The sequence below is a fragment of the Drosophila subpulchrella genome, chromosome 2L (assembly GCF_014743375.2).
Source record: "Drosophila subpulchrella strain 33 F10 #4 breed RU33 chromosome 2L, RU_Dsub_v1.1 Primary Assembly, whole genome shotgun sequence".
Taxonomy (NCBI): domain Eukaryota; kingdom Metazoa; phylum Arthropoda; class Insecta; order Diptera; family Drosophilidae; genus Drosophila; species Drosophila subpulchrella.
The window spans coordinates 15186576-15205377 of record NC_050610.1 but is presented as its reverse complement, the minus strand read 5'-3'; the positions used below and the strand labels follow the sequence as shown (position 1 = coordinate 15205377).

The 18802-nt window shown below is 39.0% G+C and overlaps 1 protein-coding gene and 1 non-coding gene across 2 annotated transcripts; both read right to left on the bottom strand.

Moving 5' to 3' along the window:
- Positions 1-12338: 12338 nt before the first annotated feature.
- On the bottom strand, positions 12339-12410 carry Trnap-agg. Its single transcript has one exon. It is a non-coding gene; the product is annotated as a tRNA-Pro (tRNA).
- A 2397-nt stretch (positions 12411-14807) lies between these two features.
- Positions 14808-18126, bottom strand: LOC119547183 (zinc finger protein Noc). Its single transcript, XM_037853918.1, has 2 exons — positions 17652-18126; positions 14808-17166 (listed from the first exon to the last, which is right to left on the bottom strand). Exons 1-2 carry the CDS (start codon positions 17739-17741, stop codon positions 15643-15645), a joined length of 1614 nt encoding a protein of 537 aa, XP_037709846.1. The 5' UTR covers positions 17742-18126; the 3' UTR covers positions 14808-15642.
- Between the last annotated feature and the right edge of the window lie 676 nt (positions 18127-18802).

Sequence of the window (18802 nt, the reverse complement as noted above, 5' to 3'; positions counted from 1 at the left end):
ATCATCGCCATCAAAACAATTTCATGCCACACTTCCATTGCAGGGGAGCTACAAAAGGGCACACAAAAGATACAGATACCAAAGTGCCTTTCAGCGTTGGCGTGCATAAATTAAATGTAATGTGACATTTTTACAAAATGCACTCATTTCTCAAACATATCCGGCTCCGACAGACAGGCAGATACGAAAAAATATAACAAAAAGCGCAGAACAGGCGAATGAAAGCGAAAGAACTGACGAAGATCTGACCGAAATGAGACGCATAAATTTTCATATATGCCAGGCGAAATATTTCGCCTTAAATTAGCCTCAATTAAATGTTAATGCATTTTGACATTTTTGCTGTCGCTGGCCGCCATCCGTCCCTGTCACACAGATCACAAGTCCGCCAGAGACACGAAGACAACGAAAAAAAAAAACTAAAAGGAGAAATATGAATTATGATTTCGTATATATCTTCAAGTCAAGTCTTCGCGCCCCGTGTATCTGTATCTTGGCTGTTGCTGTTCAGCTCGTCGAGTATCTGTAAGATGCACAGAGCAATTAGCGTTGATGTAGCCGCAGCAGCTGCGCCTTCATTTATCTTCCCGGCTTTTTGCTTTTGCCGGGGAACGGGCTCTGGCTTTGTGCGGGTTCTGCTCTTCACACAGTTGCTTTAGTTTATATTTTATGGCTGACATTTTGTTGGCAAATATGTAAATGACTTAATGACTGAAAGCCAACAGAAGGTGGTGCTCTTTCATTCCAACTCTTGTCTATATGTCTTTCTCCTTTTTATACTCTTTCATTTATTAACCGAGAAATGTTGGGATGAAGCACTTTTAGTTGACATCTGGGTCGGTAAACTTAACCTATTTAAATTAAGATTTACTTAGCTAATTAACAAAAATATTCAGTATACGGAAGCGTAAAGATAGGAGTTTATAATAAAATATACATTTTATATATATCTTTTTTTTATCTCTTAAATTTGTTTAAAAACAAACTCTCTTAATACATGAAGTATATATGTATATATATAAAAATATATTTCTATTTTATCAGATTTGTTAAAGTATCTACCTTGCATTTTGCGTATCTCCCTTTTCCCTACAAGTGTTGTACCTCTGACAACTATTTGACTGTCAATCCAGCTGTCTGCCATTTCAATCCCGAATAATATTTGATAAGAGCACACTATGGTACACCATCATCAGCCCATTTATGAATAACATTAACCTTGTCACACGTGAACAAACTTTGCAGATTGCGTCAAATGTCGAGTGCTTGGTTTACCTATCGCTTAAGTCACCCTCTACCACATTCTTCTAGTCACAGAATTAAAATGCGCAAATATTTTGACACAAAAATGTCAAAACAGCTAATCTTTGGACAAGAGAAAAAGAAACCGTTGACAGCAATGTGTCCTAAATTGGAACTATACCTTCTATAAAACTGAATATGTTGAACAAATTCATTCAACACTTATACATCTCAATCAGTTGCTGAATCAATTTAATTTTTTTTATTGGCGTCATTAATTTTGGCGCCTCAGCAATATGTTGTGAAATGAAATAAACCAAAAACGAACAAAAAAAACACCATAAGTTTGTAAACAAAATCATTAAAGGCACACTCTCCCGTTATAAAAACCTATAAATCTGTAAATGAGGTACATATGCCTGTATATATGTTAAAAATAGCCCATAAATTACCAAGGCAATTATAAAACGCGTTCTTCTTCATCTGGTGTTGCCTGACACTTTGCACAGTTGTGCCCGATGCCATTAGGTTTTTACGTCCGCGGGATCTGAGGACCGACGACAGCTCCTAGACATCGAATATGAATCGGAGACAGCGAACGGAGGCAGGGAACCGACCCAGTGAGAGGTTATCAAAATGCAATAAATCAGTTTGTTTAATATATTTAATAGCGCGACAACGCAACACCCAAACGCAGAGCAGACAAACGGACCCAGAGAGCTCGCCCCGGACTTATAAACAGACATTAAGTCTGTTAAACACGAGAAAAATGCGCATTATACGTTGTAAATCAACTCGATGCCACCAGGCCGACGTGCAGATTTATTTCCATTTATTTTAACAAGCCAAAAAAAAAAGAAGAATTTAATAAAATCCACAAATAAAAGTGAAATCTGGTAACTGGAAATTACGGGTACACACCGAGATAGAGCCCCGGGCCCAACGGCTGTAAATCTCTTTCAGTTATTGTATGAGTCAAGAGTCAAGGGGGACAGCTCGGATTGTTTGCCATAAAGCGGGATTTGTAATCAACTTTAGCCAGACACCGAGTGTTGGAAAACAAATAGAGACACAGCGTGTTACACTTGATAAACACTGGCCGGGCAGAGAGGCATTATAAAGAATTCTCGAAAGCGACCCAACTTACTCATATCACACAATATAGCGTTGAATGTTTGGCAAATATTAGCACAGTTGTTCCAGTAGAAGATGAGGAAAAAAAGGGTTACGAAAGTGCCTGTCCAAGTGACTGCCTGTGATTCCTATTTGCCAAGAGCCCAGTAGCATTCGTAGCAGCATAATCCCCGGTATTTACACCTCGCGAACAGCACAGTGTGACAGATGATGTCCGCTGTAAATCTTTTTCACTTTTTATATATGGCGGATACTTCAGACTGTTGAGGTGTTTGTCCCACAAATCATAAATCATAAGAGCTGATTATAAAATAGTAAATAAGAGGGCAAAGTGTATGCCAAGCTAAGTTAGAATGTAAACATTTTTTCTTATGTAACACCAAGATTTGTAAATCCTAATAAGTCACTACGACTTTTATCAAATCTAGGTTCTTAAAGATAAAAGTGAGTTACATCTAGTAAGTCCACGTAGACTTTAGTTAAGTAAGGTTAGGCTATTTGTACCTAGCTGGGTAACTATCACAGGTCTAAAGAACCCTGTTTAAGATAACGTCACTCCGTAATATCAGACAGTTTCGATAACAAGAACTGCAATCGGTTTGGGTACTTAAAGGATATAAAAGGAATTTACTTTCAATTCATATAGGAACATTTAAACTATAAATATTCCACTAGTACCATTGATCTTGTCAATAAGCCCCAAAACACATTGAACTCAATGAGTTCTTTGAGGTAAGACCTTTACTTAGGTATGATAAGATTGCCACAAGGTGCGGAGAAAAAATTTCCCTAATGGGGAGGGGTAAAATTACTTTAATGAATTCCGTTGTCACTAATACCGAAGCTAATGTGAAATGCCTGATTTTTGAAGTGGATTTTTAATACCCAATAATTAGCATATTCTTTATTTTGAAGATAAGGCCACAAAGTCAAGTCCGCTAATTGAAAGTAACCCCAAGAAAACTCGAAAACCCCAGCAGGCGATGGATCCATTTCATCGTAAATTTATTGCAAAGTTTTTCTTACTTTTCTTTTGGCCATTACGTAATTTTTGATTGATGAGTGACTCGATGTCACTTTTGTTTCGCCGTTTTCCGATGATAAATTAATACAAGAAAAAAACGACTATATAGGGGGGGACTTACGAGCCACCCACCCTACAATCGCCTTCACCATGGCGTTTCTGGTTTCGGCTGTTGTGTAACTTTGGGCCAGGCATTTCTGGGAGCTCTGGGGCTCCTTCTCATACATAATTAGCTGTCATAAATCGTTCGGCGGGGGACGTCGGCCATCTTTTATTGTTTGCTTAATAATTTTTCAATGTGCTGTCGTGCCCACTCTCACACTCCCCGTTCGAGTCGCTTGCGTGTCTTTCTGCCAGGCCATAAATCAAATTCTGACATCGCATTGTCATTTAATCAATAATTTATAAACAATTTTTTATAGGTTCGCATTTGGCAAGAAGAGGGCGGCGAAAAGGCCTGCAGTTTTGCGTGAGTTTAGTGTGTGCGTGGGGAATGACAGGCCTTAACCCGAATTCATTGCCTGGGAAACTAATTGGAATTAGGCAGCTGTAAAGGTTTTGCCTTTGTGCAATTATCGATTGTTTATGGATGAGAGGTCAATAATTTATCGCCATTGCCTATACTTGTCATTTATTAAGTTCGGATTGAAAAAAAAGGTATACTTTTGGCAAATTTGAAAATTAACTACTGATTTATTATGTTTAAAAAGCATTAGGTTAAAAAGCAAAAGAAAAAACTCAATAGATATTATTTTTCTTTATTATTTATTTTATTAATTGTGACAAGGCTTAAAATACACATAGAAAACTTGAATTTGTAACATTAAAAAATTATAAAAGTATTAATTTTTACTAAGAAGTAACTCTTATCCCCTAAAAAAACCCTTGGTCCAGAAACTGCCGAGTAAAGTACGTGCAAACTAACCAAAATTGGTCAAAAATAAGAAGAGCCCTACCCAGAAAAACACCAAAACTCCGTTTCCAGAAAGACAAGCTCAAAAAAAGAAATGTCAGAGTCCCAAGCGCCCAAAAGCTCATCAGCTCATACAAAACAGTTAACAGTGGTTACTGGCCATTTTGTGGGTCTGAAGGGGGTAGGCGGCAGAGGGGGGAGGTGCTGACGGCGGCGGCACTTTTTGATTTCGCTTGGCCGCTGTCGCTGCTGCTGACCAAAGCGCAAAATCACTTTTGACGTTTTTATTCTTTGTGTCGGTTGGGACTTTACTTGACTTTTTTTTTATATTTTTTTTTTGTTTTTTTGGCTTGTCCGATTTGTGGAGCGCGCGCGCGCCTCGTTTCGTTTTCATTATCCGAAGCGCGTCCAAATTCATTTCAAGTTTCGCCGCCGCCGCCGCCATCGAGTTTTTGAGGCGTCTTCAGCTGTCCAACTGTTGGCTTTTGGCATCGGGCAGCGCGTTAAGTCCAACATAAGACGACCTAAGCGTTTAAAAGCCTAAACGAATGTGCCTGGGCGACAGAGTGTATCTGTATCTGTGTCCAAGACCGACCGAGTCTCACAACACTGAGAGAAAGTTAGCTCTAGTTAGATTTTAATTATAAAATAATAGGTACCTTACACCTAAGTGTATTTTTGAAAAATAACTATTGTCTATTATTTGTTGCTAAATAAAGGAACCATAAAACAAATATATATCTTGAAAAAAACTTAAAAATTTAATTCAGCACCTTAAACTGCCTTCTTCAAAATAACATTATCTTTTATTTTGTTGCTAAAACAAAAACTCATATATCTATCTATACATTATAAAACCTTAAAAATTAAGTTCTTGTAAGCACCCTTAAAAAACACAAGCTTATTTTTAAACACCAATTACTAAATTTCTTCAATATTTCGAATGATATTATTTTCACTGTGTGAGTGTCATTGGGTAAAGTAAAAACGAGAAACGGCGAAAATACGAAATACATAATAATCATCATCATCAACATGAGTTGGTCGACCGTTCAGCTGTCAGGTCGGCTTTTATTTTGCGCTCAAAAACTTAGACCGACTTGACAGTTGGAAGACAGTAGTGTTTATAACATCGACGTCTGTCCCACAACTACCACTAAGCGAAAGGAGGAGACATGAGTGACAGGCGGCTCAGCAAAAGAGTTAATACTGTGATTAAATGGCCAAGAGAGGAGTGCCACTGGCAGACAGATCCAGGATGGTTGGTCAAAAGGTGGGCGGCCATAATGTCCGACAGCTCTGACTGACCGCCGATTTGGGCTGAGTAAACCTTTAAAGCTTTCTTAAGACATCTTTTGACTTGGGCTATAATTTTCAAAGAACTTGAAGAGTAAATATTATAATATGGGATTATACGGTATTATATTAAATTTAAAAAATGATTGATAACATATTTAATATCCATATAGGAGACTTTAAAACACACAAAATATGCATATGAGAAATGTTTTTACGTTTTCGGAAACTAGCATGCTCTGTACTGGTTAAGAGTGGATTTTGAATGTCATAAGAATATTTAACCTTCAGCAAACTTGTATAATGCCAGACAAACTAAATTTTAAAGAAATGGTAAACAAAATAATAAAGAGGTATACTAAAACTAAGGCTTCTAGGAGACTTTTTAATACGGCATATATTAATCACGTAATAAAAGTATAAACAGTAGATAATATCACAACTCGGCCGAGTTTAAGAAACAAACACGGACAATTGCTCTCTTAAATATTGTGATAAAAATGGCAAGATCTGTAAACAACGCGTGACTAAGACAAGATATATATAATGCTGCAATAACCAACCTATTGCTCAAATCTGGCTTCAGCTTCAACAAATCCAACAAATCTCCCAAAAGCTCTCAGATGTGTGTTATCTGAATGACAGGCAGTCAACTAACTGAATGACTACTAAATTAAGACAGATCCTCTCTAATTCAAGAACGTAAGACCTTGTCTTGGGGCGGCACGACAATCACGAGACTCAACTGATAGTTTTATCTTGTTTTCCTACAATGTTTTCTCTTCTGAATTCCTCACAAATTTTGTTTATTGTCTTTGGGTTGGAAGCTAAGTAGCGTAATGCCAGTAAAGTTATTAAAGAAAACACAGACGTTGCAGTCTATTGTCTATCATGACTTTGTCAAAAAACCCAAGTTATTTTTAACAAATTCTGAAATGCTGGAAGGTGCTGTCAACAAAAGAATAAAAACTAAACTGAAAATCCACCAAATGTTAGTCAAACAAACTTTTAATTGCCCATACAACAAATTATCACTTGAATCCGGCAGAGCTCGTAAACTTATATAAAATATAAATAGCTGATGACAGCCGAGTCAGCTCTTGAACTCTGTGAGCATGTGGCACATTAGATCCATAAATTTTAATTTTAATAGCTCTTCATTTAGATTAGACCAACATAATTGTGTGGTTATGAAATCAATTTTTATTTCTAGAAAAATATCAACGGAAACTGAACAAATCAGATGCACTTTTCAAGGGGTCGAGTTCACACTATTTTACTTCGACGAAGTGGAAGTACTCTAACCATCAAAAATATTAAGGTTTTATTCCTCTTTATTAGATTTATATTTATTTCCATGAATTTTCCCTTTATGTTTGGGCGTACCCTCTAGAAAAGAGTATATTTAAATTAATAGGCTCGTAAAATTGAAACCAAAAATGCCTTTATGTGTAAAAGCAACAAATCACCCAAAATGACCTTAGACACTTAAAGACACAACAAGAACATACAAGACAACAAGTAATAACACTCAAAATCCCAATAAAATCTGTGGCATTTTGTTTTTGAACAAATGAATCTTCTTATCACCTTAATAAAAATTTAATCTATGAACACTTTTCCAAAGTATATTTAGCACATCCCAAACAAAAAATATTCAAAATTCTAAAGACTATTTCATTAGTGAACCATAAATAATGTCATAACCGCACAGTGGTGAGCAAATTTATGTAGCCACAACGAAGTGAATAATTTAAGCAAAAAAAAAAAAAAATAAATTCAGAGGGGGAAAAAGAAAGCCAGAAGCAGCCGACTTTACAGCCCGGCAGTCGCTGAAACAATAGAATTTTAACAAGAAACATAATTTATTGCCACTTAAGTCATAAATATATTTTTAATTTCGACCAATTCACATTTACAACGCAACCAACGCCACAACAATCGGGCTAAGATCATTTTACCCCTTTGTTGGTACCCTGTAGGTTGAGTATGCTAAGCAGTTTCGAAAGTTAGAAGTGACCTGTTGGTAGTCACAAAAAAGGTTCCAAGAAAATATTTGGGTATAGGGAAATTTTAATTTTTTTAAAGCCAATGCACAGGTGTACAAATACCCTTTGTTTTAATAGTACGAAACCAAACAAAATTGAATAACAGGGTAATGCAAGCTCGAGCCATTTATGGTACCCACTACTTATATACATAAATTCGTTTATTTTTTGTGTAGTTTTGGCTTGTTAGTAGTCTGAAGAAGGCTGGTTAGGGGAGCGCAGAAACAAAAGAAATGAAATACGGAAAGTCTTAAATTTACGTCGCGTTGACTGTTTATTTTCCTTTTGCCCGCTTTCATGAATCTTCAAGTTTATTATTGTTGTCTGTTCTGTGGAGCTTCTGCCTTTGCCGCCACTAATTCTGGTAGCCAACAAAAATTTAACACTCAAAAGGTAGTAAAGAAAAATGAAGAAACCGCGAGCCATAAAGGGCCGGCTAATTACAAGTTGCCACAAACACTCTCAGAAACATATGCTAAAAAGTTACGCCTCACAGAATGCATAAAAATAATTTTTTCATATGCCCAAAATACAAAGACCTCTCTGAATTAATGCATATATGGGGTATTCGTTTATAAGGCGAATCTTTTTTGGTTCTTTCTTTATTACGTATATTTGTATTTCATCATTCGCCCTAATGAACAAAAGCCGAAAAGGTTTCTAAACGGCATGGAGGAGACAAATGTATCTCGTTTGAACGCAAAACACAAATGTTTAAAACAATAATAAATTATCTTTGTTGTTGCTGCTGGCTCTCTTTGCCTTTTATCGCTTGATAATCGCTGGTCATTAGTCATTTTGGCCTCAACCTCAAGTATTGTGTGTTTTCTATATAGCGAATGTATCTGTATCTTTGTATCTGCTGTCGGTTTCCCTCTGTCTGCCTGCCAGCCTGGGCCACGCCAAAAAGAGTAATGTGAGCAACAGCACGGTGGCAGCTGCTGCTTTTGCTTTTGCTTTTCAGTTGCTTTTGCTTCTCTGCTGCTTTTGCTGTACGCCGGTGTTGTGTTTTGCCTCTTCATTTGGAACCGGGCAACCAAACAGCAGCAGCCGCTCCGTTTAATAAATCGTGTACTGTCGCCTTTTATTGTTGCGGCAATGTTTCAAATTTTATTTATTTATCTGCTGCCGCTGAATTGGCTTAATAATATGGCCATCGGACAGCAGCAACAGCCACAACGGCCACAACAAGCATCGCCGGCAGCAGGTCAAGCCCATATTTAGCAACTTCTGGCTCTGACTATATCACACTTAACAGCCGGCTTTAGCCTATCGGTTATCTTGACAGTGCATGAAATATTTATGCCCTGTTGAGGCTTCGCCGAAGAGCTTATTTCTGAGTGCGAAAGGGTATGTGGATGGATACATGTACTGGCCTAAAAAAATCAGGGTCCCTTGAAATGAATAATACAATGGGCATATCTCTAGAAAAGCCAACCACATATATAAATTTATAAATAAATATTTTTATATAGACGGTCTCAACTTCCAAGTATATTTTATAGTATAATTTAATCGTGTTATTACAGTTATATTAAGTAATAAATCTTTAAATGATAATATCCCAGAGCATTCCCTAGTCGACTGCAACTTTAGATAGTCGCACCACATAAACTTTAATCTGACAACTTGACATTAATAATTTATAATTAAATACAAAGAAAATGAAATAAAATTATCATATCATCGGGTAAACAGGGATCGTAGAAATTCATTAACGGATTTGTCAGCAACAATATCCGATATATGTATAATTTATCTGCGAACGCCGATAGCCGCTGACGTTTTATGCCAGTGACCTGATTTTACTAAATCAGCCCACGTCAAGCGGACAAACCCTTCCGGACAGTCGGAATTTCCTTGCCTTGGGTAATTTACAATCTAACGTATCGTAGGCAAAAGCCCGCCACTGACCAGCGTACCATATATCACTGATATATCTATCAATAATATATTAGCGCCAAGTTCCCCCGAAAAATACGTAATACATCGCGTCGGCGGTTGGCCTTTGAAGTGTGCCACAACGAAATCGGCTTGGCTCAAGGTATTTCGTTTTTGTCGCTTTCCAGTTGTTTCCGCTGGCTTCAGCCGGGTTCAGGTATTCCTCTGGGTGGCTAGCTGGGTGCAATAATAATCACAGCTGAAGAATTTATGCCGCGGCTTCTGTTGGAAGGCCTTGCAGGGCCATAAATTCTCAACGCGATTTAATATGTTTTTTTCCATTACATATATTTGTTTATAGATACCAATGAACGTATATTTTATTCTTGCATTCTCCTATCATATTTTATTCCCTGTTTCCCAGCCGTAATTTATGGGTATGAATTTTTTGTAGTATCTTTATAAGTTAAAAAAAGGTTTAGCTATATAACTGAAAATATTTACGGCATTTCGAATAAAAAACAAACATTAAAATATTTATTTGACATTTGTTAATTGAATTAAACATTCCTATAAATTAATTCTAATCCAACATCTTGACAACCTCCATTCTATATCCGCCACTTTACTATGTATTCTTGTTTACCCCGCCTAAAACAAATCCGATATAAATGCCTACCGAGTGCCCGTTGACAGTTGTCGCCGTGTCAGCAACAAATGTCATTTTCAAAAACATTTTACACAAAATCACAAAAAGAAAGAACAGAGATGCCAAATGAAAAAGATGGGCGATCCCGGGCCACCGCCCATATAATGTAAGATAATATGGAATGTGAAGGGGATGTGTGAGTTTTGTTTGTGGAGCCCAGAGGGAAAGTGTCAAACGCAACATTATGAAAATGACACGAGGAAGCCATAAATATTAAAACAAAGCAGCCTAACAGCAGCAACAATGTCACAACACAGCATGGGATATTCGGAGAGGAGGGACACTATGGACCGACTCGCAGCGGGGGCGTGAATTTCACAGAAAAAAATACAAAACGAAATAAGACTACGGAAAATTATTAAGGAGTTGACAGTTGACAGTGGGCACACAGACTTAAAGATACAAATGTATCCGCTAGTCACTTACGAACAGTGGGCCCCCGCTGGATGTCACATCTGTGTCACTTTACGCATGATTGACGCCCCAAATGGGTGTGTCGCCCCAAGAGGCCGGCAACTCGAGCCGAGAATACGAAAAATTGTAATGACTTTCGGTGTAATTTATAACAAAACTGTTAATTAGCTGCGACGACAACACTGACATCAGTCAGCTGCTGTTGTTGTTTAATTTATGGCCGACATGCGAACGGGTCTCGCCACCTATTAGAACCAGTCCCCTAACTCTTCGGGGATGAAAGGTGGCAACAAGTTCCCTGTTTTTGGAACCTTGGTTTCGATCTTTATCTGGAGAGTCAATAAATATTATATAAAATATAATTAATTATAATAATCAAATATATTTTAATCTTAATATTCAAATTCCTAATATACAAGGAATTATTTCTATAACGATTTCGTAAAGAATTATAAATAGCCATGAACGATAAGCTATAATCAGCATTCATTATGGCAAAGTTCGCGAGCACTAACCTCAAGGACCTGTTCACTGGCTAATCTCGAACGACACTTCATAAATCATTAAATAATTCACCGAATCTTAACCTGCCAGCGGAATACTATATCAATCTGCCAAGCGAAATCACAGCACTGAACAGCTGTCGACATTGTATAGGGCCACAAATAATCTTCCCGCAATCTCAGTCAAAAATTTGTGTATTATTTATGGGCAATGGCCCGATTTCGCGGAAGTCATGGAAAATATACTGATTATTAAAAAAAAATAAAAAGCAAATACAAAATATTTAAAGAAAGTTACAAAAAAACCAAAATATATTCTTTATCTTCAATTACGTTCTTTTCATTTTCCATTACTATATTTTGATCATAAATTTTCAAACTTGCTTTTCATGTCGCCTAATCTTAAATATCTTTGTATACGTCTCGGGTAATAAAATTGGTTTTACGACTTTATAGCAATAACCATACGACAACTTGTCAGTTCTAAGGTGCCAATAAATAAAGAGCCGACTAAAATCACAAAAGAAAAAAATGTAGATTTTAATCTTTTTAGTTTTGGTAAGCAAAGCCTTCAAATACTCTACCAGAGTGGAATTGGTGATCTTTTTCTATCAATTACTAAACATTTTCTTTGCTTTAACAATATACTTTGACTTGCATTTAAAAAAATAAATATTTTAAAACGTTTAGTTCATTGACGGGGGTTACTTAACTGCTAAAAGTGCAGAGCCACTTTGGAACCTCTAAAAAAAATCACAACCACTGATTAGACTTAATTTCCACCAGCCCATAAATTTAGACAGGTGCTAGCCGCACAGTCACAAGATCCCATAAAAGTTTTGCCATAGTATAAGCTATGCCATATATTTTTATATTTATGACTTTAAACAGCCCGATTATTGCAGAGTATTAATAATTATGACTCAACTTCTGATAGCTGGCTGGCCCTAAGTGCAGCAATAAATCGACAGAATACAGCATTTTAATTGTATTGTGAAAGAATTCTGTTTATACAGAAATTTGTCTAAAAAAACATCTCGTATTGTAGTTTTTCATAGTTGCATTCAATATATATTGGTTATTTTATAAGCGATCTATTGTATCTTTAACCGAAAACTTGAAAGATATATCTCGCACCATCAGTGAGAAAAAAAACAAAAAATTTCTTCGACTTGGGCTCGTCCGGGATTTGAACCCGGGACCTCCCGCACCCTAAGCGGAAATCATACCCCTAGACCAACGAGCCAGTTGAATGGAGCCCGCCGAACCGCCAAGTTCAGGGCGTCGCACGATCTCTTGGCTCCAAGACGAAAGAGAAAACTTTGGAGTCGTACCCCCGTCATTCCCCTTGGCTCCTAATCAGAGCCATACTATTTTTAACTAAAAGTTGCCGAGTTTGTTGTGGATTCGGTTTTCGGATTTGGTTTTCTGCCGCTGTGGCTGCTTTTGATGTTGATTTCGTTGTTGTTGCCGTTGTTTGGAGGCGCCGGGCGAGTGTTGACACCCAAAACAAATTGTTGGACATGGACAGCTTGGCAAAACAAAGAAATATGATGCATGTAAATAAATTCAATTTAGTACGACAGAAACAACGAGAGCTCTAGTCAGACAACCAAAGCCAACGTAGCTTTCAACGGAATTCAAATGATTATTAATCTAACGGAGCGATTTTTCATTCCATGGTCAAGTGATTTCTACTTAGCTTTAAGGGATTAGATACATAACTCTAAACCGCTGTTAAGTCTATTTTACCTTAGGCAAAGATTTTAAGATACAATTAAAATAAAACCAAATTAGCTTTGTCTTTTTAAAAAACTTTATGACTTATAATTGTTTTAGAGTCAATATATCTTAAAACGTGAAAATCTTTGGTTTGATGTTACTTTCGATGCCTGAACAAATGGATTCTTTTGAAGCCTTGGGATCGATCACAAGCTATTTACATATATAAATTGTATATTTCTATTTATGCAACTACTGATTGGAAATGAATGGCAAATTTAGGAATATTGATTTTTAATGTCCTTATATCATTAAAATAACAAAAAATTTTACCACTTTATTATTTTGTTAAAAAAATATGATCGAATCCATTACTCAAGGGGCTTGCATTTTTTTCCCTTTATATGCGATAAAAGCTGCTCCAAAAAACACAAATCCCCCAGCAATCTGAAATCAACAGCTCGCACTTCGGCACTTCATTTGCCAACACTGATTGCTGGGTATTGATAAGTCTACCCCCTTGCGACCCCACCCCTGCGGAAAAACATATTCCCACATTCGTATTGGGGCCAAGCGATTTTTGTGTTCGCATCGAATCAAAATCAAATCAGAAACAGCATTCAAGTGGGTCGAAGGGGGAATGAAAACAGCGATTGAAAGAATCAGCTGGAAATTGAAACAATTGAAAAAACGCTGTCGTTGAGCGTTTGACAGCTGAATGCGATAATTTCAAATCAAATAAATTGAATATTGTCACAATTAATTTATTTATGAGATACACTCGAAATATCGCCATTGATTTTGATTGTTGCTGCGGCTGATTGTTGCTTAAGTTTGAGTTGTCTGGTTGGTATGAGATTTTTTTATATTTCTGAAGCATATTGTTTGTGAATAATGTTTGTCATTTAGCTTTGTCAGCAAGTTTATATTGTACATACATATATGCATTGCTTTTTTCAGTCGCTCATTGAATGTCAATTGATTTTGGTTATATACATTGTTTGTACAAATGTGATTTTTATTGATTTTTAATTTTCAGCTTGGGTGTTTTATGGCTGTTGCCGGCGACTGTTTTATTAAGGCTTGCCCAATCAAGCTTTTCCCTCCTCCAGCCGTCATGAATTTTAAATTCGATTTTGATTTGATTTTTCTGGCTGAATTCGAATTGCTGAATCCTGAATAATTGAGTGCGCTTAAAATGCAACAGAGAATGCAAATAAATAGTACTAATCATTTGAATTTCAAATGCATGATTTGTGATGGGTAAAACAAGATTTCTTATTAGAAATTGAAAAGAATCAGAAGACATTGTAAAAAAGTAAGAGTGCAGTAAATGGAATTTTTGTTTGATTATAACAATAATATACCCGCCAAAAATTGTTTAAATCGGACCAGTTATAACAAAAAATAGTGTGCAATCTCGGAAACAGACGATTTGCTGCATGCATATCTCCATCTCCCTCGCACTACCTTTTCTGAGCAACTTGTATCTAACAATCGAGGCCGTCAACTATGGCGTTTCTTCTTAACTGGTTATTATTATAATTACCAACTTTCCTGAAAATTTAAGTTATTACAATTTCTTAAAAAAAACAATTCCCTAGAACTTTTTTCCAGATTACCGCTTTGAAATAAAGCGAATTAGACCATGATAAGGTTTCTGGAATTTGCCACTCGAGCTTATGTAAATATAATTGAAAACCGAGCGGAGCACTATCAGCAATATTTACGACCCATAAGTGAGTAAGCCAAACCATTCGATGTAGATAACCGAAGCAAAGATTATTGCCAAAGGACATATTTCCAGCTGTAAAAGAGTTTGCCTCGAAAGAAAAGAGTTTTGATTTGTATTTTTAAAAATGTTTTTCTCTTGTATATTTCTCAGTTTTATACGAATGTGTTTGCATGTAGTTTAAATTACTTTTGTTTGATATTCCGTGGCTTCTTGTGTAGATCGTGTTGTGGCTTTTGCGTACATCAAGGAGTAATTAGCAAATCTAATTTTATATTTATAGAATTTACACACAGTACATAATTATATGAAATATTCATTTTTATTTTCCGTATTTTTTTTGTTTTTTTTTTTTGTCATTTTCTTTTTTTTTTGTCTGATTGGTTGGTATTACAATTATTCATTATGCTTAGTTTACATATAAGTTGACTTAAAGAACATTATTTCAATTGTTGGTTTGTTGTATGCTTGTAGATAATCGTAATAATAGTTAATAGAACTTAAAGCGAACTAAAACTAAAACAATGTTTGAACATCTCAGCAATGGGTTCGTCGTTAACAAAATTGGAAGTTGTAGAATGTTTTCCGGCTAAGACTTAAAAAACTTTGGTTGAACTTTGAGAATAAATGAGAGTGATTGGACTTTCTGTTCCTGTTTGCTGCAGTTTTTACCTAACGATTCGATTACTGTAGACATTTAGGGTGAAAGGAGAAGAAGATAAAGTGATCCTGCTATTTTGCGTCTGCTACTGTTTTTTTTTTATAGGTGGTTGAATATTTTCTGTTTGCGAAACTTAAGTGTAACTAGCGCTCTTTAAACTACAGTTTAGTATCACAGAATAGCGCAAAAGCCAGAGATGTGTCAGCCTTTGCAATTGTTTTTGTGTTTTCTTGTTTTTTGTTTTCTATGAAAGTATCTCAAACAGGGTTTTGGAAATAGGGGGCGACCCTTTCGTCCTATATCTCTGGTTTCATCTTCAATTTAATCCATTTTTTTGGTATCTATCATTAGGTGAAAGTCACTTCACTGATGGGCTGCTCCCATGCGCTGGCCGTACATGGCATATGGCGAATAGTAGGGACCCAAAGCAGCTGCCGCAGCGGCGGCGGCGGGATTGAAGGCTCCAGCGGCGCCGAAGGGCGAGGGTCCGCCGGCCATGGCTCCCGGCGGGGGCTTGGCATAGGGATGATACCTCGCCGCTGCCGCCGCCGCCGACATGGGGCTCAGTGGTGGCGTTGGATAGCCAGCCCTCAAGGCGGATGGCGGGAAGAGGGTTCCCAGCAGCGACTGGGCCTGCGATTGGGCCAGAGCTGCCGCAGCAGCCGCCGGATCCGATAGATTGCCGGTGTGGGTGCGCAGGTGGGAGAAGAGCTCATCGGAGGTCTGGAACCGCTTGCCGCAGTAGGCATCGCCCACCACCCAACTGCACACGTAGGGGGCGGAACGGGCTGCCGCGGCATTGGCTGCCGCCGCTGCAGCTGCCTGGGAGTAGGGATGAGCTGGTGGCAATCCGGCGGCACTGGCCATGGCCAGGCCATACTTCTGGTGCTCACACTGAGTGCATCCGGCGGGACAGGGTGCGCCCATCAGCATCTGTTGTGTGTGCGCCGAGTAGGGACATCCCTGACAATAGGGATCCTTGCAAACGGGCACTATGGCCTCTCCGCCAGCCGGGGTCTTGATGCGCTGGTAACTGATGTAAGGATTGGGCTGGCCAGCCGGTCCTCCGCCTGGAGCTCCACCCGGATACACTCCATTGGCTGCCACCGCCAGCATGGCGGCGTGATGGTGGGAGAATCCTCCGGCAAAGGGTGGCCGGAAGGCGGGATTCGCATGCTGCTCCATGCCGGGCGGACAGCAGAGGGCGGACAGGTGATTCAGGCCATAGGGTCCGGCTGCCTTGTAGGCCGCCGCTGCTGCCGCCGCCGCCGCTGCCATGCTGCTCATCTCCTTGGGATGCTGGGCGGTACCGTTGGCATTGTTCAGCACCTCCATGCCGGATCGCACAATGGGGCTGGCACCGCGCTGCGAGGAGCCCGACGGGGAGACTGTCTTCCGGCTTGAGGATGAATCGTGCACCGATATCTCCGTCTTGATGCCGTCCGTGGGCGTGGCATTGGACTTGCTGCGCGATGGTACTCGCTCCTGGGCGGAGGAGGAGTTCTTGGAGCTGGGACGCGTGGGTTCGGCCTCCAGCGAGGAGCTACTCTTGAAGGAGTTCTGATTCTGGTGGCTCAGCACATTCGTCTCGTAGGGCTTGAAGGCCAGTTTGATTTCGCCCGTGCTGGTATTACCCAGACTCGTGCTGGTGGCCGTGGAGCTGATCGGTGTGCTGGACTTGGGCGATTTGGCCTGGCCGGAGGGCGATTTGGCGGCCGAGATCTCGGCACTGCTCGAGGAACTCGACGAGTTCGATGACGAGGAGCAGGCTCCGGGCTTTGTCTTGTTCTTGTCCATCGCCAGCAGGGGCTTCACCGCCGACGAGTCCGCTCCAATCTGGGAGCAGGTCTGTGCGAGCAGAGCCAGGGGACTCTTTTTGGCGTCCATCTGTGGTGAATGAAAAAAAGGTTGGAAGTTGTTCTTTAGTTTTTTTGTTTTTACTGAATTTTTTTTGCTTAATATATTTTTTTTTAACTTTTAAACTTTTTTTTTAGTTAAATATCTGTAGTAGCAAATATGATTTGATTTTTTTTCGAGCTAGAGTTGTTCTTGATTTTTTCCTAGACTTTTCGATTCTTGAGTATTTAGAAATTTTGTACAAATAAGTGTATATCTACAAATTTTGGACTAGAATATATAAAACTGTAAAAGTTTGTTAATTATTTTGTATTTTCTCAACAAATATCAATATGATATTCTGATTCAATTTTAAGAATTATTTTGCTTTAAAATTTTACGAACTCAAATTCTTAAAATTCTTCTTTTCAACATTTTAAAAACCTTTTTCTAACCAATTCTTTTTTCGTTTTATGTTTAAATATTGACTTATTCTAGACTCTTTTTTCATTCTTTAATTTTTAGTCAATACTAACCGTTGTGGGCAATGGGGCCAGATAATCCGGTTGAAGGTACTGATTGTTACCGATGGTAACAACGCCGCCGCCTCCTTCCAAGACAACCATTTTAGTTGCTTAGTGTGTTCTTTGAAATGTAATCCACTAAGGTTGCGAGACAAGGCTACAAATGTGTAGCTTTGCTTCGGCGTCGATGAGGTTAATCCACAGAAATGCGTCGGCAAACGTAGGTTAATCCAAAGAATATCGGCGATTCAACACTTGTAGTTTCGAGCAGAGAATTTATCTCTGGTCTGGGTGGCACTTTTTTTATTGCTGGCCAAGCGATTGGTGTTTTGGCTCTGATTTCACTTTTCACCACGTATTTTCGAAACGAAACACTCTCGATCGGTGACCACAGTTGACTGGGGTATGTTGTATTTTCAGTTGGGTTTATCTTTTGTCACTCGAATGGCTTTCAGGTTTTTCCGAACACGTCTGAACGCTGCGAAGTCAAAATTCGAATTGAATCCAACGAATGCGGCGGCGAGTGTAACTGCCTACGAAGTGAAGCGCTCGCTCGGGAGAGCACTCTCTCCGCTCGCTCTCACTCTCTCTCTCCGGCGAGCAGCGCTGCACACTCTCGCTTGCCGCATGCGTTAGAGGAGCACCGCCTGCTGGGTGCGAGCGGGATGCACTGCGTATAATTTTCAAATATGGCGTACTTTTTGTCCAATCACAATCGCATGCGCTTTGCAATGGAAGCCAAGACAGGTTTTCCGCTCCCGCTCTCACGCTCTCTCTGGCTCTCACCAAGATGCGTGACGGCTATGCAATCATATGGCACTCGTAGTCTTTGGCCTGCAACACGGCAACACTCGTTTGGAGAGCAACAGTTGAGCGCTGAGAGCGCCTCTCAGCGGTTTGTTGTTGTTGCTATTGCTTTGGGGGGCACATTAATTTTATCTTGGCACATATGTCACGCTCACTCTCTGGCTCTCTGGGGGAACTTTTTCCTGATGGGGCTGTCAACAGCAGCAGCGCTGCGGCAGCGACGCGACCGAGGCCGCATTGTCTTCGCACCGAGATTTGTTGCTCGGAAAAGCAAACCACTCAACACTTAAACACACTCTTCAACCATTTCCATCGCCTCGCTTCGCTCGTTTTAATGTCATATAAAAATTAATTTG

What these genes read in the sequence shown, in the direction of transcription:
- LOC119547183 (XM_037853918.1), bottom strand. Translation starts at nt 17,741, where the DNA reads ATGGTTGTCTTGGAAGGAGGCGGCGGCGTTGTTACCATCGGTAACAAT. An exon ending in TGGCCCCATTGCCCACAACG is followed by an intron (nt 17,167 to 17,651) that starts GTTAGTATTGAC and finishes CATTCACCACAG; the next exon opens with ATGGACGCCAAAAAGAGTCC.